This window comes from Hypanus sabinus, chromosome 20 (assembly GCF_030144855.1).
Source record: "Hypanus sabinus isolate sHypSab1 chromosome 20, sHypSab1.hap1, whole genome shotgun sequence".
NCBI lineage: Eukaryota > Metazoa > Chordata > Chondrichthyes > Myliobatiformes > Dasyatidae > Hypanus > Hypanus sabinus.
Window position 1 is genome coordinate 44,877,879 of NC_082725.1, and position 17,764 is coordinate 44,895,642.

The 17,764-nt window shown below is 43.5% G+C and overlaps 1 protein-coding gene across 2 annotated transcripts in view; it reads right to left on the bottom strand.

Annotated features, from left to right (window-relative positions):
- LOC132378474 (acidic amino acid decarboxylase GADL1-like) overlaps positions 1-17,764 on the bottom strand; it is a 64,337-nt gene that overhangs the window by 19,441 nt on the left and 27,132 nt on the right. For both annotated transcript variants that reach the window (XR_009507046.1, XM_059945413.1), the window contains exons 7-12: positions 13,439-13,518; positions 10,856-10,910; positions 9,268-9,384; positions 8,406-8,470; positions 5,915-5,996; positions 3,988-4,187 (exon numbers count right to left, since the gene is read on the bottom strand). Coding sequence is in view for 1 of the 2 variants with exons in the window: in XM_059945413.1 (XP_059801396.1) it covers positions 3,988-4,187; positions 5,915-5,996; positions 8,406-8,470; positions 9,268-9,384; positions 10,856-10,910; positions 13,439-13,518 (599 nt within the window). In the remaining variant the exon portion in view is untranslated. The remainder of the gene's footprint in view (positions 1-3,987; positions 4,188-5,914; positions 5,997-8,405; positions 8,471-9,267; positions 9,385-10,855; positions 10,911-13,438; positions 13,519-17,764) is intronic.

The following is a 17,764-nucleotide window of genomic DNA, read 5'->3' on the forward strand; positions in this document are numbered from 1 at the left end:
TTAACAGCGATGTCCATGCAAGAACATCTGAATATTAAGAAAGAAAATGACTTGTATTTACATAGTATGTTTCACAGGAGGTCACAAAACTTAGTCATCAATTACATATTTTGAAGGGGCTCACTGCTATAAACCTGTATTAGTTTACATAATGCAAGGCCTCATACACAGCGATAGTGACTAGATACTGGTCAAAGGATAACACAAGGACTACAACACTACAGAAAATGCTGCTGCTCTCTGCATAATAGGGCCAGGAATTGTTTGCACTCGCTGAAAGAGCCCATCTACGAGACTGCACTTTCGTTACGGACCTTCAGTTTATTATATTCAAGTCAGCAAAGAGAGGGTTGGGTCCACAACCTACTGACTCCTATTATGAAGGCAACAACTAACCTTTTGGTTGCTGAACGCCACGCAGTTTTCACTGCTCACAATTTTCACCTGCTAAGTCGATGCTCTGTTCCTGTCGTTCATCAGTAAAACTCCCTTGATTTGCCTTCCCTACCTTCTGCTCCTTTGTGTTTTCTGCAGAGAGGCACCCAAGTTCCATGCTGCAGCTTTCTGCAATTTTTCTCCATTTAAATAATACGCCATTGAAATAATACCCTACTCTTTTGCTCCTACTTCCACAGTAAACAGTTTCCTGTATTCCCAGATCATACTGCATATGCCAACTTCTTGCTCACTCATTTATTTCATCAATACCTCTAAATTCTGTGTACCCTCATTACAACTTGTCTTATTGTCTGTTTTTGTGCCATCCACAAATCTGGTTACTTCGTTCCTCCTCAATAGATGTTGCAAATGTTTGTTGTTCTAGGATTGATTCCTTGAGTAGCTCACTGGTCAAAGGTTGCCAACCTAAAAATGAATACCTTATCCCTACGCACTGCTAGTCAGTTATCTGTCCATGTCAATATGTTATCTCAGGCATCATGCATTCTGAGACACAGCCTTTTGGAAGGTATTTTCTGTTAGTCCAAACACAATCTATCTACCAGCTCCCCTCTATCTACCCCTGTCAAGACATCCTCAAAAATTCTAAATTTGCAAGGCACAATATCCTCTCCACTGCAACACTAATTCTGCTCAACTGGAGTATGATTTTCTAAATGTGCTGCTATAAATTCCTTAATAATTGATTCCAACAATCTTCCAACTACAGGCGTTAAACTAATTGGCCTAAGTTATCCATTTTAGATTACATATTATAAAATTATACATAATGTATCCAATATCCCAACGCCACTTCTTTTATGATCCCAGGGCACCAGCTGTCCTGCCTAGGGAACTTGCTAGCCCCATCAATTCAAATAACACCAATCTTGAGTAATAGCAATCATTCGCTCCTGAACGTCCTCCACTAGTCTTGAAATCCTACTCTGAAATTAGACAAACTGATCCATTATTATCAGTGTCCTCGCCCAAACCCAGCACTGAAATCCAAATTATACTCAGTTTATTCCAATGCATAGGTCACAGTTTTTACATACCTGACACCAGGTTCCCAAAATAGACAACCTACCAAAAGGAAACCAGCAGATGCTGGAAATCCAAGCAACCCCCCCACCCCCAACACACACACACACACACACACACCTCCCCCCCCCCCATCTATGGAAAAAGAGTACAGCTGACATTTCCTAACATTTCCATAGGTGCTGCTTGACCTGCTGAGTTCCTACAGCATTGTGTGTGTTGCTTGAATCAACCACGAGCTCCTTAATGGCAAGAGGTTATCAAGCAGGCAGAATAAGCAACTCAAATACATTCTCAAAGTTTTTCTATAAAGTGTAACACTTCACCTAACCTATGAGAATGCCAATGAGCACTTAAAACAGCGGATGACTTTGAGAGCAATGGGTCCTTGTTGAGAGTCCTCTAATCCCAAGGCAAAGTAAGAGCAGCATTGGAGAATTACAGCACAACTAGAAGACCCATAACATTATGGAGGTACAATAACACTGTCCAGGAGGACAGAGTAATACTCAAGGCCACAAATCCAATTCAATGTTGAATTGTTATGATCTTTTAGACCAAATGCAATCCAAACTTCAATCAGTTTTTGTTTTTACTAGATATCTGCTTTACTTTCTTTGATTTTTTTAACTCTTTCATCTTTTTATAATCTCATCCTTACATATTTTCTAAATACTCTATATTTGATATCTATCATGCACATATTCCCCTCTCTACCTGTAACACCAACTGTTTGCTTTCATCCTCTGATAAACAAGCACCACTGGTGCTTTGGAAAGTACTCAGTCTCTTTCAACACCGAACTGAATTCCAATTGCAAATATGATTTTAATGCTGACTTCAATGTGCTGCTTGAAAAGACTGTTGAATAAAGTCATGACTAACTCAAAAAGGAATTGAAGGAGGAGGAAAAATTATACAAGGCTGTGAAAAAAAGAGCAGAGGTGTCTGACTAACGAAATAGCCTTTTCAAAGTGCTGACACAGATCCAATAGCAAAACAGCCTTCTGTATTTTCATGATTCAAAGTGTTTAAGTAGGTCACTTCCCCTTGGATCCCATTCTCCCTCCCTTTCTTCTATTGTCCACTCTCCTTTCCTATTAGATTCCTTCCTCTCCAGCCTTTGACCTTTCTCACCCACCTGGCTTTACCTCTCACCTTCCAGCTAGCCTCCCTCCCCAACCCAGCCTTTGTATTCTGGCATCTTCCCTCTTGGTCCTGAAGAAAAGCCTGAAGCATTGACTGTTTACTCTCTTCCACAGACTGCGTGACCTACTGAGTTTCTCCAGCATTTTGTGCATGTTGCTAGACAGTTTCAGTATCACAGTGAGGAAAGCTACATATCTCATGTTGGTACTTTTTCTCTAAATAAGGTTCAAATGATAGCTTTGACAGGGGTCCTCCATTTGAAACATTAACTGTCCCTCCTTCCGCAGATGCTGCCAATGCTGAGTGCCGAGTGTTCCTAGCATTTTCTGGTTCAGGTTTTCAGCGCTTACAGATGTAATGCCTTGGTAAAGGTCTCACTGCTAACGTTATAGGGCGTTTCATGTAATGACCTTTCTGTAGAAGCAGAGTCTGGGTTACTGTGCGAGGAAAAGGATGCTTAGGAGTGAGGGCCACCCCAGTCAGGAGGGTGGGATGGGGAGAAGGTTCTAGAGAAGGCTGGGGGAGCGGCTTTGTGACTGACATGGCGTGGGTTTTTGTCCTTCTTCGGCAGGAGATGAACAGAGAAGATGCGGGAGAGAGCCAGTCGTAGGATTCGATCCAGTGGGGAAATGTGATTCAGTGGAGCCCAGGCACAGAGGTCAGCCAAGGATCGGTGAATGTGGCTTTTGGAAGATTTGAGCTCCAACATGTGCACATTTGACTGTTTAATTATATTGGACCCCTTTTTGGTTTTTTTCTCTCCTTTCATTTCTAACTCTTCAGTTAATGTTCACAAATATACTTTTTTATAGTTGTATGCAGTGTGCGATCTGATTATTTCATGCTGACGGATGATTGAAGGGCAATAAATCACACAGCATTCACACAGACCAGGGTTCCAGTGGGTGAGACATCACAACCCCATGGATCTGGCAGGACCAGGGTCGTGTACTCCCTAGACGTACAAAGCCGGAGAAAGGTGGGTTCTTGGCACAGAATCCTGCAGCTGTCAGCAAGAGGCTAACGAGCTGCATTTCCAGAGGTGCCCAGTAAAAGGGGGCTTCAGCGATATTAGATCGTTCAAAGGAAGTATGTAATCCAACAAGGCCAGAATTGGAAAGCTCTGGACTAGACTGAAATACACCTTCTCCAATTGTTCCTCACCTTTTACGACTACACTGACATAATGGCCAAAAAGATCAACTTTTGTGCTGAGTGATTCTATGCAGAATTATGTTTTGCATACAAGACCTCTGAGGTCTGGCAGAGTGCCACATGTGTGCATGAATCAGTAACACAATTCCCTATCAAGTCACACTGGTTGCTCCAGTTCAGCTACCGTGGTTAATGTCTTACCTGGCAGATGCAAAAGCACGATTGACCCTTTCCTCCAGTCCACTTGACCCAACAGCCTTCCAAGTTAGCCAGAATTTGAACGCATCAGCCCTCCGGCTGCACTGGATTGACTTGTCACCTTTATCATATTCAACGTTGTAAAACTTATCCTGTTGGAATAGGTACATGGCCTGGGCACAGTGGCATTTGTCTATCAAGCCCTGTAAAAGAGAGCAGAGTACTACTGGTTATTTTACTGAAAAATTCAATGCACCTGAGAACACTCCAGCATCTTACCAACTCCAAAGTTTATAGGTGCTCTGCTGGTTGTTACTTTGCCCAACTGTATACTTGTATCTAGAGTATGAATCCTTCACACTTCACCCTAGTTCCATTTGGTTTTCCTAATCTATTCATTGACCATCAGGGCAGATAAAATCTTAACAGCCTTTTGCCAATGTTTGAAAGTTGTATCTGCTGGTCCCCAGCACCAAAACATAATCAGAGATTCCAGAAGTAAGTTTTTATTCTACTTTAATTTAAAACCAATGTTCCATCCCTATTGTCATTCTTATCTTATTATGCCATAAATTGTTTTTTTTTATTGCAAGCAATTTGAATCAGTTCTGTGAACATTGCAAAGCTAAACAATAAATCAAGGCTGACAGGATGGAGCAGTTCCTGTACTTACTTAACTCATCTCAGCTGGAGGCCAGAACAGAGAACATGATAGAGAACTTCCAACAAATATGCCTTGTTGCAGAGAACAAAGCCTGAGAGATTTTTTACTTATATTCATTTGAAACCAACTCATGCTGGCTGTCATAAAAGGAAGGAATCGCATTGGCAAGTGTACACCTACACTGCTTGGAAACACCCACAATGAGAACTCTAGAAAACTGGGTGTGAATGTCAAGAAGTAATTGGAAAAGGACAAAAAGGAAAGAATGAACACAAAGACCACAATGATTTTATTCTTTAAGTGAAAACAGAACACTTCTTCTTTAAATACTAACTTGCAAGATGTTTCCAAACACTTTACAATTTATTTAATTCGTAACTGATTGAGCCTGGCATGAGTTCAAGATAGAACCAATGTCAACCTGCTCACTTTACAGATACCTTCGGCATGCGTCTGAACCTACCGGTCTATGGCATCGCTGATTCAAGTTAGCATCAAGTTCATGGTTAAAATTTAATTGTCAAATAATAGAACTAATGTTCTGGTTGAAATTAAACTAATATCTATTTCCTATCTCAATCTTGCACAATTTATCTTTTGGATAATATTGGCACGCTTGCATTTTACTGTGCGGATAGTTCAGGTGGGTTAAGATGTGGCTTTATTTCATGCTCACACTTCAACAGATACCATGCAGGCTTGAAGGGCCAAATAGCCTACTCCTGCACCTATTTTCTATGCACAATTGATGAAAATCCAGTGGCCATGGGAAGGAATGGGCTTCCTTCCTCCCTAGCACACGCAGCCTCACCTGAACCCTGTATATATATTAAACTTCACACTTGATAATTGGAGGGGGGGGGGGAGAAAGAGATTGACAAAATTTGAAGTTAATGATACCAGAATTTCCCAGCATCTGGAATGACTCAAATGGGAAACACGATACACTCCATGATCAGTGATGAAGTTCCACAATTTATTGTCGCTGTTCACTACATGACTTCTCCTTACAACAGCTGCTAAAATACCAAATGTAATGGAAAAACTCACCAACAGTTACTAAGCATTTTTGTACAATTATGAGAAAGTTAAGGAAATCTGAACTGTGAATCTTGGCCCTTTTCACGTGAAAGAAATCTGATGCTTTCAAAAATATTTGACAACTAAAGGTATTCGTCAGCTTTCTCAAAATTCCCTTAGGGCTGCACTGAGTTTCAGATGCTTTTGTTCGACTTCTGACTGGTGCAAATGTTAAAGAATACTTACGGTGTTGTCCTTCAGAAGAAATGCACAGCACTGGATACCAGCCATCAGCATCTTGTGTGGATTCCACGCAACTGAATCTGCCCTAAAGGGTGGGGATAAAGAAAGAGTTTCAATACAGAGGGAATAAAAGCTCTGCTCCTGCAAGGCACAGCCTAGACTGGGCTGGAACCTTGCGAGTAGATCACTCTTCCAGCAACTTGAAAAATGGTAACATTCTCACCCTTGTTTTCAAATTCCCTTCTTGTCTCTGCAATATTCTCTAGTTCCACAATCACATATCTGTGTATTCTCACAATTTTCCCATCCCAAGTTTAACAATCTATCATTATAACTTCCTACAGTTACATTTCTCGGTATTCTTACAACTTTAACAATCTATCGTTATATCTAAACCTTCAACTCTTCCCCTCTCTGACAGCTTCTCTGAACTTTCCTGATGTTCCTGACAGGGATTGGTGTTCTATTTCTACTCCATAATACTCATTTTCAGGTATCTCAGAATGTTTTACTACAAACGTTTGTAGATTAAGTGTGCCATAATAAATGCAAAATGGTACTAGAAGAAGTTAGTCAGATTTTGTGCAAGGGAGATGGAAGTATGGATTTGAACTGTTAGCCGATGCAGGGTCTCGACCAAAATGTGAAATATCCCTTTCTCTCCATAGATGCTGCCTGACCCGGTGTTCCTCCAATAGCTTGTATTGTGCTCTAAATCCTAGCATCTACAACCTCTTGCATCTCCATTTGATGATTGGGGCAGTAAGATAGTAATTCTTTCAAATCTCTTACTATCTTTCCTTTCAGTTAGTCCTGATGAAGGGTCTCGGCCCGAAACGTCGACAGTGCTTCTCCTTATAGATGCTGCCTGGCCTGCTGTGTTCCACCGGCATTTTGTGTGTGTTGTCTACATCCTTTATAGTTTTAGATTTAGAGATCCGCAGTTTGGGAGTATAGTTCAAAAAAGCTGACTTGCCAATTTTATTTTGAGGGAGATTGTTTCAGATTGATGGCAGAAGAAGACCAGAGTGCTCGAGCAGGATTGTAAAAGGAAGTAATTCTGTGATGTAGGGCTTTAAAAGCAAGTAAGAGAACTTTAAAATCAATGCTAAAAGATACAGGAAGCCAATGCAAAGTGGTTAGGACAGGAGTGATATGCTCCCTCATCCTGGTTTTAATTAAAAGTTCTGAATGTGTTTAAGTTTGTCAATAGATTGTCATGGAAGGCCGGAGAAAAGTGCATTGCAGTAATCCAGTCTATTCAATATAAAGGCATGACTCAGTTTTTCAACATCATTACAAGTCAGTATTTCTTAATATTGTCAATATTTAAGTGTACGAATGCTGCTCTGGTCACTTAATGGGGGATTTAAAATTCAAATCAAATTAACTACTGAGGAAAATCTTAGAAAACAATTAAATGGAAGGAACAGAAATAGAAAAAGGCTAAATGGCTCAAACCTTTGTCATTCATTAAGTAATGCTACGCTTTCAATGCATCTCCACTTAGTGTTCATATCTCTATACACCATGATCCCCTAAGTGTACAGACAATATTGAATAGACCCTACAACTAGGAACACATTAACTCCGTGGGATTCAGAATTCCAAAGACTTAGAATGTAGAGAAAAGGAATTTCTCCTCATCCCAGCCCTAAATAGACAAACTCTGTGACCCCTAGTTCTAGATATCCATCATGGAGAAACAGCCTCACACCATCTCCCATGTCAAGTTTTCAAAGAGACATCCTGATGAAGGGTCTCAGCCCAAAACATCAACAGTTTATTCCTCTTCATAGATGCTGCCTGACCTGCTGAGTCTGTGTGTGTTGCCCTAAAATTTCAAAGCCTTTTTACACCCATTATTTTACTGATCTTCTGAGAATATAGGGCCTTACTATCCAATGCCTCCATGATCAATGAAATGAATGCTGGTTGTAGCCTATGATTCCACTAGACAATACCCTCCATTGCCATTTAGCAACACACAGAGAGAATGTTCAGCCCATCCAGTGAAGTTCATGGAGATAAAGTGGAAAAAAGAAGACAAGTAGGGTCCAACTCAATAAAATTCTAATAATTGTCTAATAATTGACAAACATACTAAGTGTGCAATATGTAAGATAAAAAAGTCATTGACCTGAAACATTGACTTTCATTATTTAATACATTTTTGTCCTTATTAAAGATTTCTACCATCTGCAGTTTTTTATTCAACTTCTGTAGTAAATACACATAATAGCTGAGTTTGGAAAAGTAGAGAGGACAGAAGTTAATAATTTGATTCTGGTCAAATCAGCAATTTCAAAAGCTGACTTCATCAAACTTTGTTCTCAGTGAGGATCAATTCCTTTGTGGCACTTTGCAAGAGAAAAACAAATCATAAAAAAATCAAAGTTTGTGCACTTACAGGCAAAATGCCCAAACCACTGCTTTGCATGACAGAGATCAGATATAACGTTTAGAAGTGATGGAATACCCACTTTGTATTTACCTGTGGATACCATTCAAAAGAGAACGATGCTTCCTGGATATCAGTGCACTGCCTCCCCACGATGCCTTGAAGAAAACAAAGGAATATCACAGTTAAAAAGCAACGTAAACACACGCATTTTAAGGTAAATGTTTCCTGATAAAACCTAACCCAGATTACTGATTTACACCACATTATTGCTGATGATGCAGATAGATTAAAAGAAACTACAGCTTTCAATTTATTCCCACTTATCAATCCAGTTTTTACATACTCCTGAAACACATACTAATATTTAACACAGAATTATGTTATTGTTCTTGTTGTTGCTGAAAGAGTGAACACTTTGGAACAGATCTGCCCATTACTGGTAGCATCTGCATCATTTCCTTTAAATATTTGGCAAAATATACGCGCCTGTTGCACGACTTGCATGAAGACGTGTGCATTTTCCACACTAGTGAAATCCTCATTGACCTATAACTGAAAGCTGTTGGTATCCAAAATTATGAACAAAATAAATCCAATTTGAAGGAAAAGTATGGAGTCATCCAATCTCATGAGCACATAAATGTCTTCATGGTTGGAAAAGGCACGTCTACCAAACCTGTTTCTATCCATGGCTATGAAATTTATTAACTGGCACACTTCTGAAGTAAAAATCAACTAGCTCTATTAACTTATTTGAAAGCTCCAGTGTTTCTTTGCAGCACTAGCTACTTCCAGAAGAATAGCTCCTGCTTCTTCTTTCCCACAGCCTCATAGTAACTAATTGAGATCACAAGACAAATCATTGGAAATAGTACTTTGTTATCATTCTTACAACAACAGCTCACATGGAAGTTTGTAGATCTTTTAGCTATTAAATATGTTTAATGCTCACATCAACGTGGAACCAGATTCCATGAGTTTCACAGATGTCTGCAATCTCATTCAAAGGGTCAAATGCTCCCAGTACCGTTGTCCCCGCCGTGGCAATGACTATAAAGGGCAAAGTCCCCTGTTGAAAAGATTACAGGGAAAAACATCTTAGTTCAGGAGGTTAGGTTGTTCAAAGTGAAAATACAGCCTTGCAGTTACAACATATAGTGTTAAAATGGCCCTTATTTTCCACGGAGATTGTGGTAGCATATAAATGGTTTTCCAGTTGATTAGGTTAACCTGCTTTTCTCTGTCAGCAATGCACTGCGGATTACAGAAGAAATCCTGTGAAATCTCAAGGCCAGCTTCTATTAACGACATCTCAAAAGGCATCTCACATATAATTACTGCAAACGACCCTCTTCCTTTGTGCTGAAGTGAATGCAGCAAAAAGATTTATACCTGGAAGACTACATTAAAAACAACAAGAGATAATCACAAAATAATCATCCATAATATCAGTGCTAGGTAACTTCTGGCATTTTATTAAAAGGAAAATTTCAGGCCAGGAGATGACAACTACAAATTACTGAACAAGGATTTCCTTGAAGCAATGACCCTTATTTTGCCATAACTTCTAGCGTAACGCTTCACAGATCTGGGTGTAAGTTAGGAGTTCAACTCCTGTTGCTACCTGTATGAAGTTTGTGGGTTCTCCCTGTGACAGCGTGGAGTTCGTCTATGTGCTCCTGTCCCCCCCCCCACACTGCAAAGGCATAAAGTTAGGCTTAGTGAGACCGCTATGTTAGCAAGGCGACAGCTGCAAGCTGCCCCCATCACAATCCTTGGATTGTATTGGTCACTGACGCAAACGATGCTTTTCACCATACATGTTAATGTTTGGATGTACACGTGACAAATAAAGCTAATCTGTTAGCATGAACTCATTTGTGAAGCCTTATCACAGGGTTGGCGTTGCGACAGAGAGCAGCCTCTTAAGCATACATTTCATTCCAGCAGTGCAGAGTCCCATCATGAAAAGAAATCCTAGCCTACCTTAATAAAAAGAAAATGATATATCCTTTTGTTTAAACTCCTAACCAGGTTACATAAGAGTGACCCAAGTCATAATTATGGGAACACTAAAAAGACAATTACAAATTTTTATAATTATATTTTACATTCTCATCATAAATTACAATCTCCACTGCGCCGAGCTCCACCCTTGACTATAAATCGAAATGTTTCAGGGGGGCAGTGCTTGAAGGCACAGGAGCCTTTTCCTCTGAACAAAGTAATTGGTTATAATTCCCAAATCCAGCTATACAAATGTCTGTAAACATTCACGTTAAGTAATGATCATGTTTGTGAATGCACTTTTTGTGATTACTTGCAGTGATGATGTGCATTCACAACCAGAACTGTACAAGGGAGACACGAGATCACAGAAGCTGGAATCTAGAGCAAAAATGAGCTGCTGGAGGAACACTGTGGGTTAGGCAGCAATTTGGAGGAAAACTGACCATTGACATTTTGGGTCAAGTCACCTCATCTGGCTGAGTTCCTCCAGCAGATTACTATTTGGTTTCTGAACTGTATAAGACACTCACTTCTTTCTTGGCTCTTTTAATTTCCTTCTCCAGTTCTTCTGGTATCATCTTGCCTCTGAAAAATATTATTATTATATTGTGCAGGAAATCATCGCATCTTAAGTAACTGTGCAACAATTGATGGAAGCAGCAGCTTTATTTATACACTAAGACATGCCCTATTACTTCACTGGAGGATAATCAAAAAGAATTGATACTGATGAGAATGTAATTAACACCTTAAAGCAGAGGAAAGAAGCAGAAACACAGCAATGAAAAGAGGAAATACTCGAGGCTTAAGACCTGAGTCAACTTCAACACAGTCCAATTGTGGACTGGTAAGAATCAAGTATTTGCAACAAGCCAGAACTGGTAGAGGCTCAGAGACCTCAGAAGAACTGCAGGACTGTAAGCTGCAAGCAATCCCACCGGCTCACAGATGAGGAAATCTAGCCTACACCTCTCTGCCTCTCAAAAGCATTTCTGTTGTTATCAAACACCTTAGACTTACAGTAAATATGACTCAAGGTAAATCTCTACTCTTTACGTAATAAATATAAGATAACTGTTTAAATAAGAAAACATGAGATATTTTTAATGCTACTGCCACATTGAATTTGGACAGTTATTAAATCTTTCAGCAAAGGCTCAGTAGCAATTGCCAAATAATTTAGCTGAAGCACAGTTTCCATTTAACACAATGCTTTTTTTTAGCTCATGTCACCATCACAAGTGTACATTTTCCCAGAGGATGGAGTCTTTAAACGAAATCTCTTTCCTTTTTGCATGATATGCAAACTGTGCTAAGGTTTCTTTACTGTGGAACTCAAAGAAAAAAAGCAAAAACAATAAATTGGTTGGTTTTAATTCAAGACTTCTATCATTAAGCCAAGTCTAATGTCTGAATATGCGTCTAGGCAACGTAGATTTTTTAAAAAATTGGAAGCAAAGTTATTATGTGTCTGTCTGGAAAACGGTGCCTCATATGCCAGGATGCCGTTTATTGATTACAGCTCAGCGTTTAACACGACCATCTCTCAGGAGCTGGTGGGTAAACTGTCCTCGTTGGGTCACACACCTCTCTCTGTTAACAGGATCCTGGACTTTGTGACTTTGTGGGTTGCAGTCAATCCATTTTGACAGAAACACCTCTAGCTCCGACACACTGAGCACTGGCGCTCCCCAAGACTGCGTGCTCAGCACACTGCTGTTCATGCTGTTGATGAATGACTGCATTGCTAGGTCCAGTTCAAACCGAACCATCAAGTTCACTGATGACATGTCAGTGGTTAGCCTCATCAACGACGACAACTAGGTGGCATACAGAGAGGAGGTAGAAGAGCTGGTAGAATGGAGGGAGCACAACTTGAGTCTCAACATGGACAAGACCAAACAGATGATGGTGGACATTAGGAAGGTGCAGACTGACCACTTCTCACTGCATATATACGACTCCTCTGTGGAGAGAGATAGGAGCACCAAGTTTCTGGGAGTACCTGGCCCTCAACGCTACCTCTTTGGTTAAGAAAAGCACAGCAATGTCTTCACTTCCTGAGGAGATGAGGCAAGTGAGACTACTCCACCACCTATTTTATCCAATTTTTACAGGAGCACCATCGAGTGTTTCCTGACCAACTGGATTACAGTCTGGTACGGGAATTACAAGGCACCTGAACGCAAGTCCCTACAAAGGATGGCGAGTCCTGCTGAGAGGGTCATCATGGTCTCTCTTCCGCAAATTAGAGATATTTATCAGCAGTGTTGTATATGCAGGGGCCTTAGCATTATCAATGTTCCCTCCCACCTATCCAACAATCTCTTTGACCCCCGACCATCAGGCAGGAAGTGCTGTTACACCAGGACAAGAACTGCTAATATGGGAAATAGGCTTCTTCCCCCAGGCCATGAGCCTACTGAACACCTGACCACCACGTACAAACCTCATCATATGGACTCATTGTGTATGAAGCGCCAATAGTATTATACTGCTTACCTTTTAATATGCACCTTACTATTCGTGGTAATATTACTTTATGTGTGTGAGTTATATGCACCTTGGTCCGGAGGAACGTTGTTTCATTTGGCAGCATATATGGTTACTGTTAAAGGACAATAAATTGAACCTGAACTTTAAAGGGACAAAAGCTGATAAATTTAACTCTCCGCCACCAAAGATTCACTTTACCTTAACTAATGACATATTGTTCACTGATAGAAATTGATTGCCATTATTGGCCAATATCCCTACTAATGTTACACCAAATCTCTTCTTCTTCGGCAATCACTCAGGCCAGAGGCTGACTTTGCTTCCATTCCAGTTTGGTAGCTACCAGAATGCCAGCAAATCAGACACTGATTATTTTTCTCTCATCCAGCAATGCCTATGTTCCCGTTTACATGACCAAGCAGGAAGCAATGGACCTTATTCACAAATAGCAGAAGAGGAAATTTCTTCCAAAGAATATTTGGCGTACCTAATTGCCGATGTCAGGAGACTGATCAGCATAAGATGCCAGCCTTGTGGAATGGTAGTGCACTAAGAACGGCAGATGCCACTAGCTGCTCCAAAACACAACTATTACAGTCCCTGACCACTGCTCTTACCTTTTGTCCGCCTTCACCACGTAAACATTGCGGGTGCCAATTCCAAGGAAGGCAGCGGCTTTCTTCACTGAATAGTGACACTGCAAAACAAAGGGATCTCCTGAATAATGTTAAGCCGCTTCAGCCACACATTGTTACTTAGGTACAACTCAATGGCTTAGACTTCTTTATCAGAAAGTGTTGCTTCATCCAGTCAAAAGTAAAGAAACAAAACTTCGCTCTTCATTATATTTTTTTAAAAACACAGGAAATCTAAAAGGTAATGTTGTGAGTACTTCTGTCAAATTGTGCAAGGGTGAAAACCATGGGGGCTACCTATCCACCATCATCACATCCCCACACTTCTGTCAAACCATTCAATTACATCATAGATAATTTACGCCTCATTAACATTCTTAGGTCTGTGGTGACCCACTTCCTAGCGCACTCGAACCGGCTCACAAATAGCCAGCGCGCCGTCATAAAGGCTAGTCCCAAAAGGGCGCCAGGTCTGCTTCACCAACAAAGGGAAAAGCCTGCGGGGGATTGTGAATACGTGCCTCCTACGGCATCCGTGCCCAGGGAGCGCGGGATCAGGGAGGTTTTAAAGCAAGGCTGTGAAGTTCGAATAAAATCTTTTTCCTTAACTGCAGTTTACTGACTCCGTGTCGTTATTTTAGCGCTGCGTGTAGCACACCGCTACAGGTCCATATTTCTGAAGACTCTTTTTTCAGTCCTGTATTACAAGGACAGAATTACAATTAAACACTTTTTATATTGTCCACTTCCCCGTGCGTGAAGATATGCTGCCTAATGTTGTCCATGAATAGCTATAATCACCATAATCATGTTCCTATGTCCAGGATTTCTCCCTCCGTGAAAATCATTCCTTTTATATTTTAAGTAGGGGCTCTTTGCTGGAGCTGCCTGTATGAGAACATGAGACCGCCCTTCCTTTTCTCCCCCCGACATGCTCACTGAGACTCGTTCATATTGTTCCTTGGGTTTATTTTAAATTCCATGGGAAATGAACCTGTCATACCAAAAGTGTAGTTAGTAGCAACACTATATTCAGGACAGCAAGTTCAAACGGCAAGCTAGATTTTGTTTTGCATAGCGGGGGAGGGAAAAAACCAGATCATGTAAATATTCCCATGGTCTCTTTTTTCTCAGGATCTCAGAACTCTGGAAATCCATATCTGGCCCTGTTTTCCAGCCCTCCCACAAACTAAAGGCTGTTTGTTTACGATGATACACCCAAGGAAACAATACACTGGGGAATTATTTTGATCGTGTATGGTAAGAGCCACTCTAGTTATTAAGAGTTGCCAGTAAAGACTGGGACTTCTTCCACAGAAAAGGAGGGGTCAGGAGGAGGTCAGCTAGCATATAGTAAATGTGGAAAAAGGGCCATTTGTACAAAAGAGCAATAAAACCAACAGAAAAGTAAAGAGAAAGTTCAGGAGATTGTTGTAGCTACACACTGACATGTTCAACCATTGCAATTATTGAATCCATAATACTTAAAATTTTGCCAAAAGGAAGTGGATAAATGGTCGTAGTGTAGTGACGCGCAAGGCGCTATGAAAGGAACACACGGAGGCAGAGAGAGCTGAACTTGGAATGGCTTTACAAATTCAAAACTGTGCACTTAAATCCCCCCTCCCATGGGTCCCTGTGACCAGCGGGGCGGACGTGACGTCAGACCGGCCCCGGAAGGTCCGCCCCAAGCAGGCCACGATGGCGGTTTGAGCCCCGTGTGTGCAGACCGCCACACCACCTCCCCCCCCCTCCAGAAACGTCCATCGGGGGAGTGGAGCTCACTGGTTGCTCAATGTCCACGTGCGCCGGTTTGAGGCGGTCCACTGTAAAAGTCTCTTCCCGGCCATCCACCTCCACGACACACGTTAATCCGTTGTGCCAGGTCACCCTGAAGGGTCCCTCATACGGCCGCTGTAGTGGTGACCTGTGCATGCCCCTGCGAATAAAAACATACTCACAGTCTCGGAGATCTTTGGGAGGGAAGGATGGCGTGGGATCATGCCTGGAGGTCGGGTCTGGTGCCAGGGTCCCTACCTTGTCCCACAGCCTCGTTAGCACCGCTGCTGGAGTTTCATCCGAATCTCAGGCCTCTGGTACGAACTCGCCTGGGAACGTTAGGGGGGGCGCCGTTGACCCATTCTGCCGAGGAGGTGCCCAGTCCTCCTTGGGGGCTGGGCGGATGCCCAGTAGGACCCAGGGAAGCTCATCTGTCCAGTTGGGGCCCCTGAGGCGCTCCATCAAGTCCGACTTGAGATGCTGGTGAAATCGTTCTACCAAACCGTTGGACTGGGGATGGCACGCTGTGGTGTGATGCATCTGGGTGCCCAGGAGCTGCGCCAGTGCTGTCCACAGACCAGACGTGAACTGCGCCCCTCTGTCGAAGGTGATGTCTGTTGGGAGGCCGAACCTGGCAGTCCAGTTTGCAATGAGCGTCCTGTCGCAGGAGTCAGTGTACGTGTCTGCAAACGGTATGGCTTCCGGCCATCTGGTGAACCTGTCTACCATGGTAAAGATATACCTGGCGCCCCGGGAGACTGGCAGGGGGCCAACAATGTCCACGTGGATGTGTTGGAACCTCCTTTGTGTCGGCTGGAACTGCCGGAGGGGAGCCTTCATGTGCCGCTGGACTTTGGCGGTCTGGCGGTGTACGCAAGTCCTGGCCCAGTGTCCGACCTGTTTGCGCAAACCGTGCCAGATGAATCAGTCCACTACCAGCTTGATGGATGCCCAGGTGGGCCCGGTCGTGCAGCATGTTGAACACCTGGCGTCTCCATGCCGCTGGAACCACGGGTCGGGGTTTGCCGGTAGTCGATCCACTGCCTGACTGATGGACACGTCCTCCAACTGGAGCCCCGAAACGGCGGTGTGGTAAGCTGGAATCTCGGGGTCCAACAGTTGTGCTTCCGTCAGTGCTGTGTAGCCTATGCCTGTGGACAGTATCACTACTGAGTGGAGGCAGGGGTGAGACAGTGTATCGGTGACGACGTTGTTCTTCCCTGCGATGTGGCGGACGTCCGTGGTGAATTCCGAAATAAAGGACAGGTGCCTCTGCTGCCATGGGTCCGATACCTTGGCCAGTGTGAAGGGGAGGAGCTTGTGGTCCGTATACACTGTGAACTCCCTTCCCTCGAGGAAGCACCAGAAATGCCGGACAGCCAGGAAGAGTGCTAGCAACTCTCTGTCGAAGGCACTGTACTTCACCTCCGGTGGCCGGAGCTGCCAGCTGAAGAAAGGGAGTGGTCGCCACTGGTCCTCGACGAGCTGCTCCAGGACTCCGCCGACTGCCGTGTCAGAAGAATCGACTGTGAGTGCCGTGGGTACATCGACTCTCGGGTGCACTAGGAGGGCTGCCTTCGCCAGCGCCTCCATGGCCTGTTCAAACGCCTCCGTGGACTCCGCGTCCCATGTCACTTCTTTCGCCTTGCCAGCCATCAGGCTGAACAAGGGTCTCGTTGATGCGGGCCGCCGACGGCACAAACCGATGATAAAAGTTGACCATCCCCACAAACTCCTGCAGGCCCTAGACCGTGCCGGGCCTGGGGGACTGGCGGATGGCCTGGACCTTGTCCGGCAGGGGAACTGCGCCATGTCGGCTGACTCTGCGGCCCAAGAATTCGATCTCCGTCCGCCCGAACTGGCACTTCGCTGGATTGATTGCCAGTCCATGGTCACTCAGGCGAATGGGAGAGCTGGTGCAAATGTGCCACGTGCTCTTGGTGCAAGCTGCTGGCCACTAGGATATCGTCCAAGTAAATGAAAACGAAATCCAGGCCGCATCCCACCGAATCCATGAGCCTTTGGAAAGTTTGGGCTGCATTCTTGATACCGAAAGGCATCCTCAGGAATTCGAACAAGCCGAATGGGGTGATGAGGGCTGTCTTGGGCACGTCGTTGGGGTGCACTGGGATCTGATGGTACCCCCTGACCAGGTCGATTTTGGAGATGGTTGCTCCGTGTAAGTTCGCCGAGAAGTCCTGGATGTGGGGTACCGGGTATCTGTCGGTGGTTGTGGCGTTGTTGAGCTGTCTGTAGTCTCCGCAGGGCCTCCAGCCTCCTGTGGATTTGGGCACCATGTGCAGGAGGGCTATCTGAGCGGCGTATGATTCCCATCTTACGGAACTCCTCCTTGGCGAGGTGGAGCTTGTCGGGTGGGAGCCTGTGAGCTCGGGCGTGCAGCGGCGGCCCTTGTGTGGGGATGTGGTGCTGCACGCCGTGCTTGGGGTCGGCCATGAAGAACTGCGGGGTGACTATGGAGGGGAATTCTGCCAACACCCTGGCGAATTTGGAATCCAAGTGGAGGGCTGG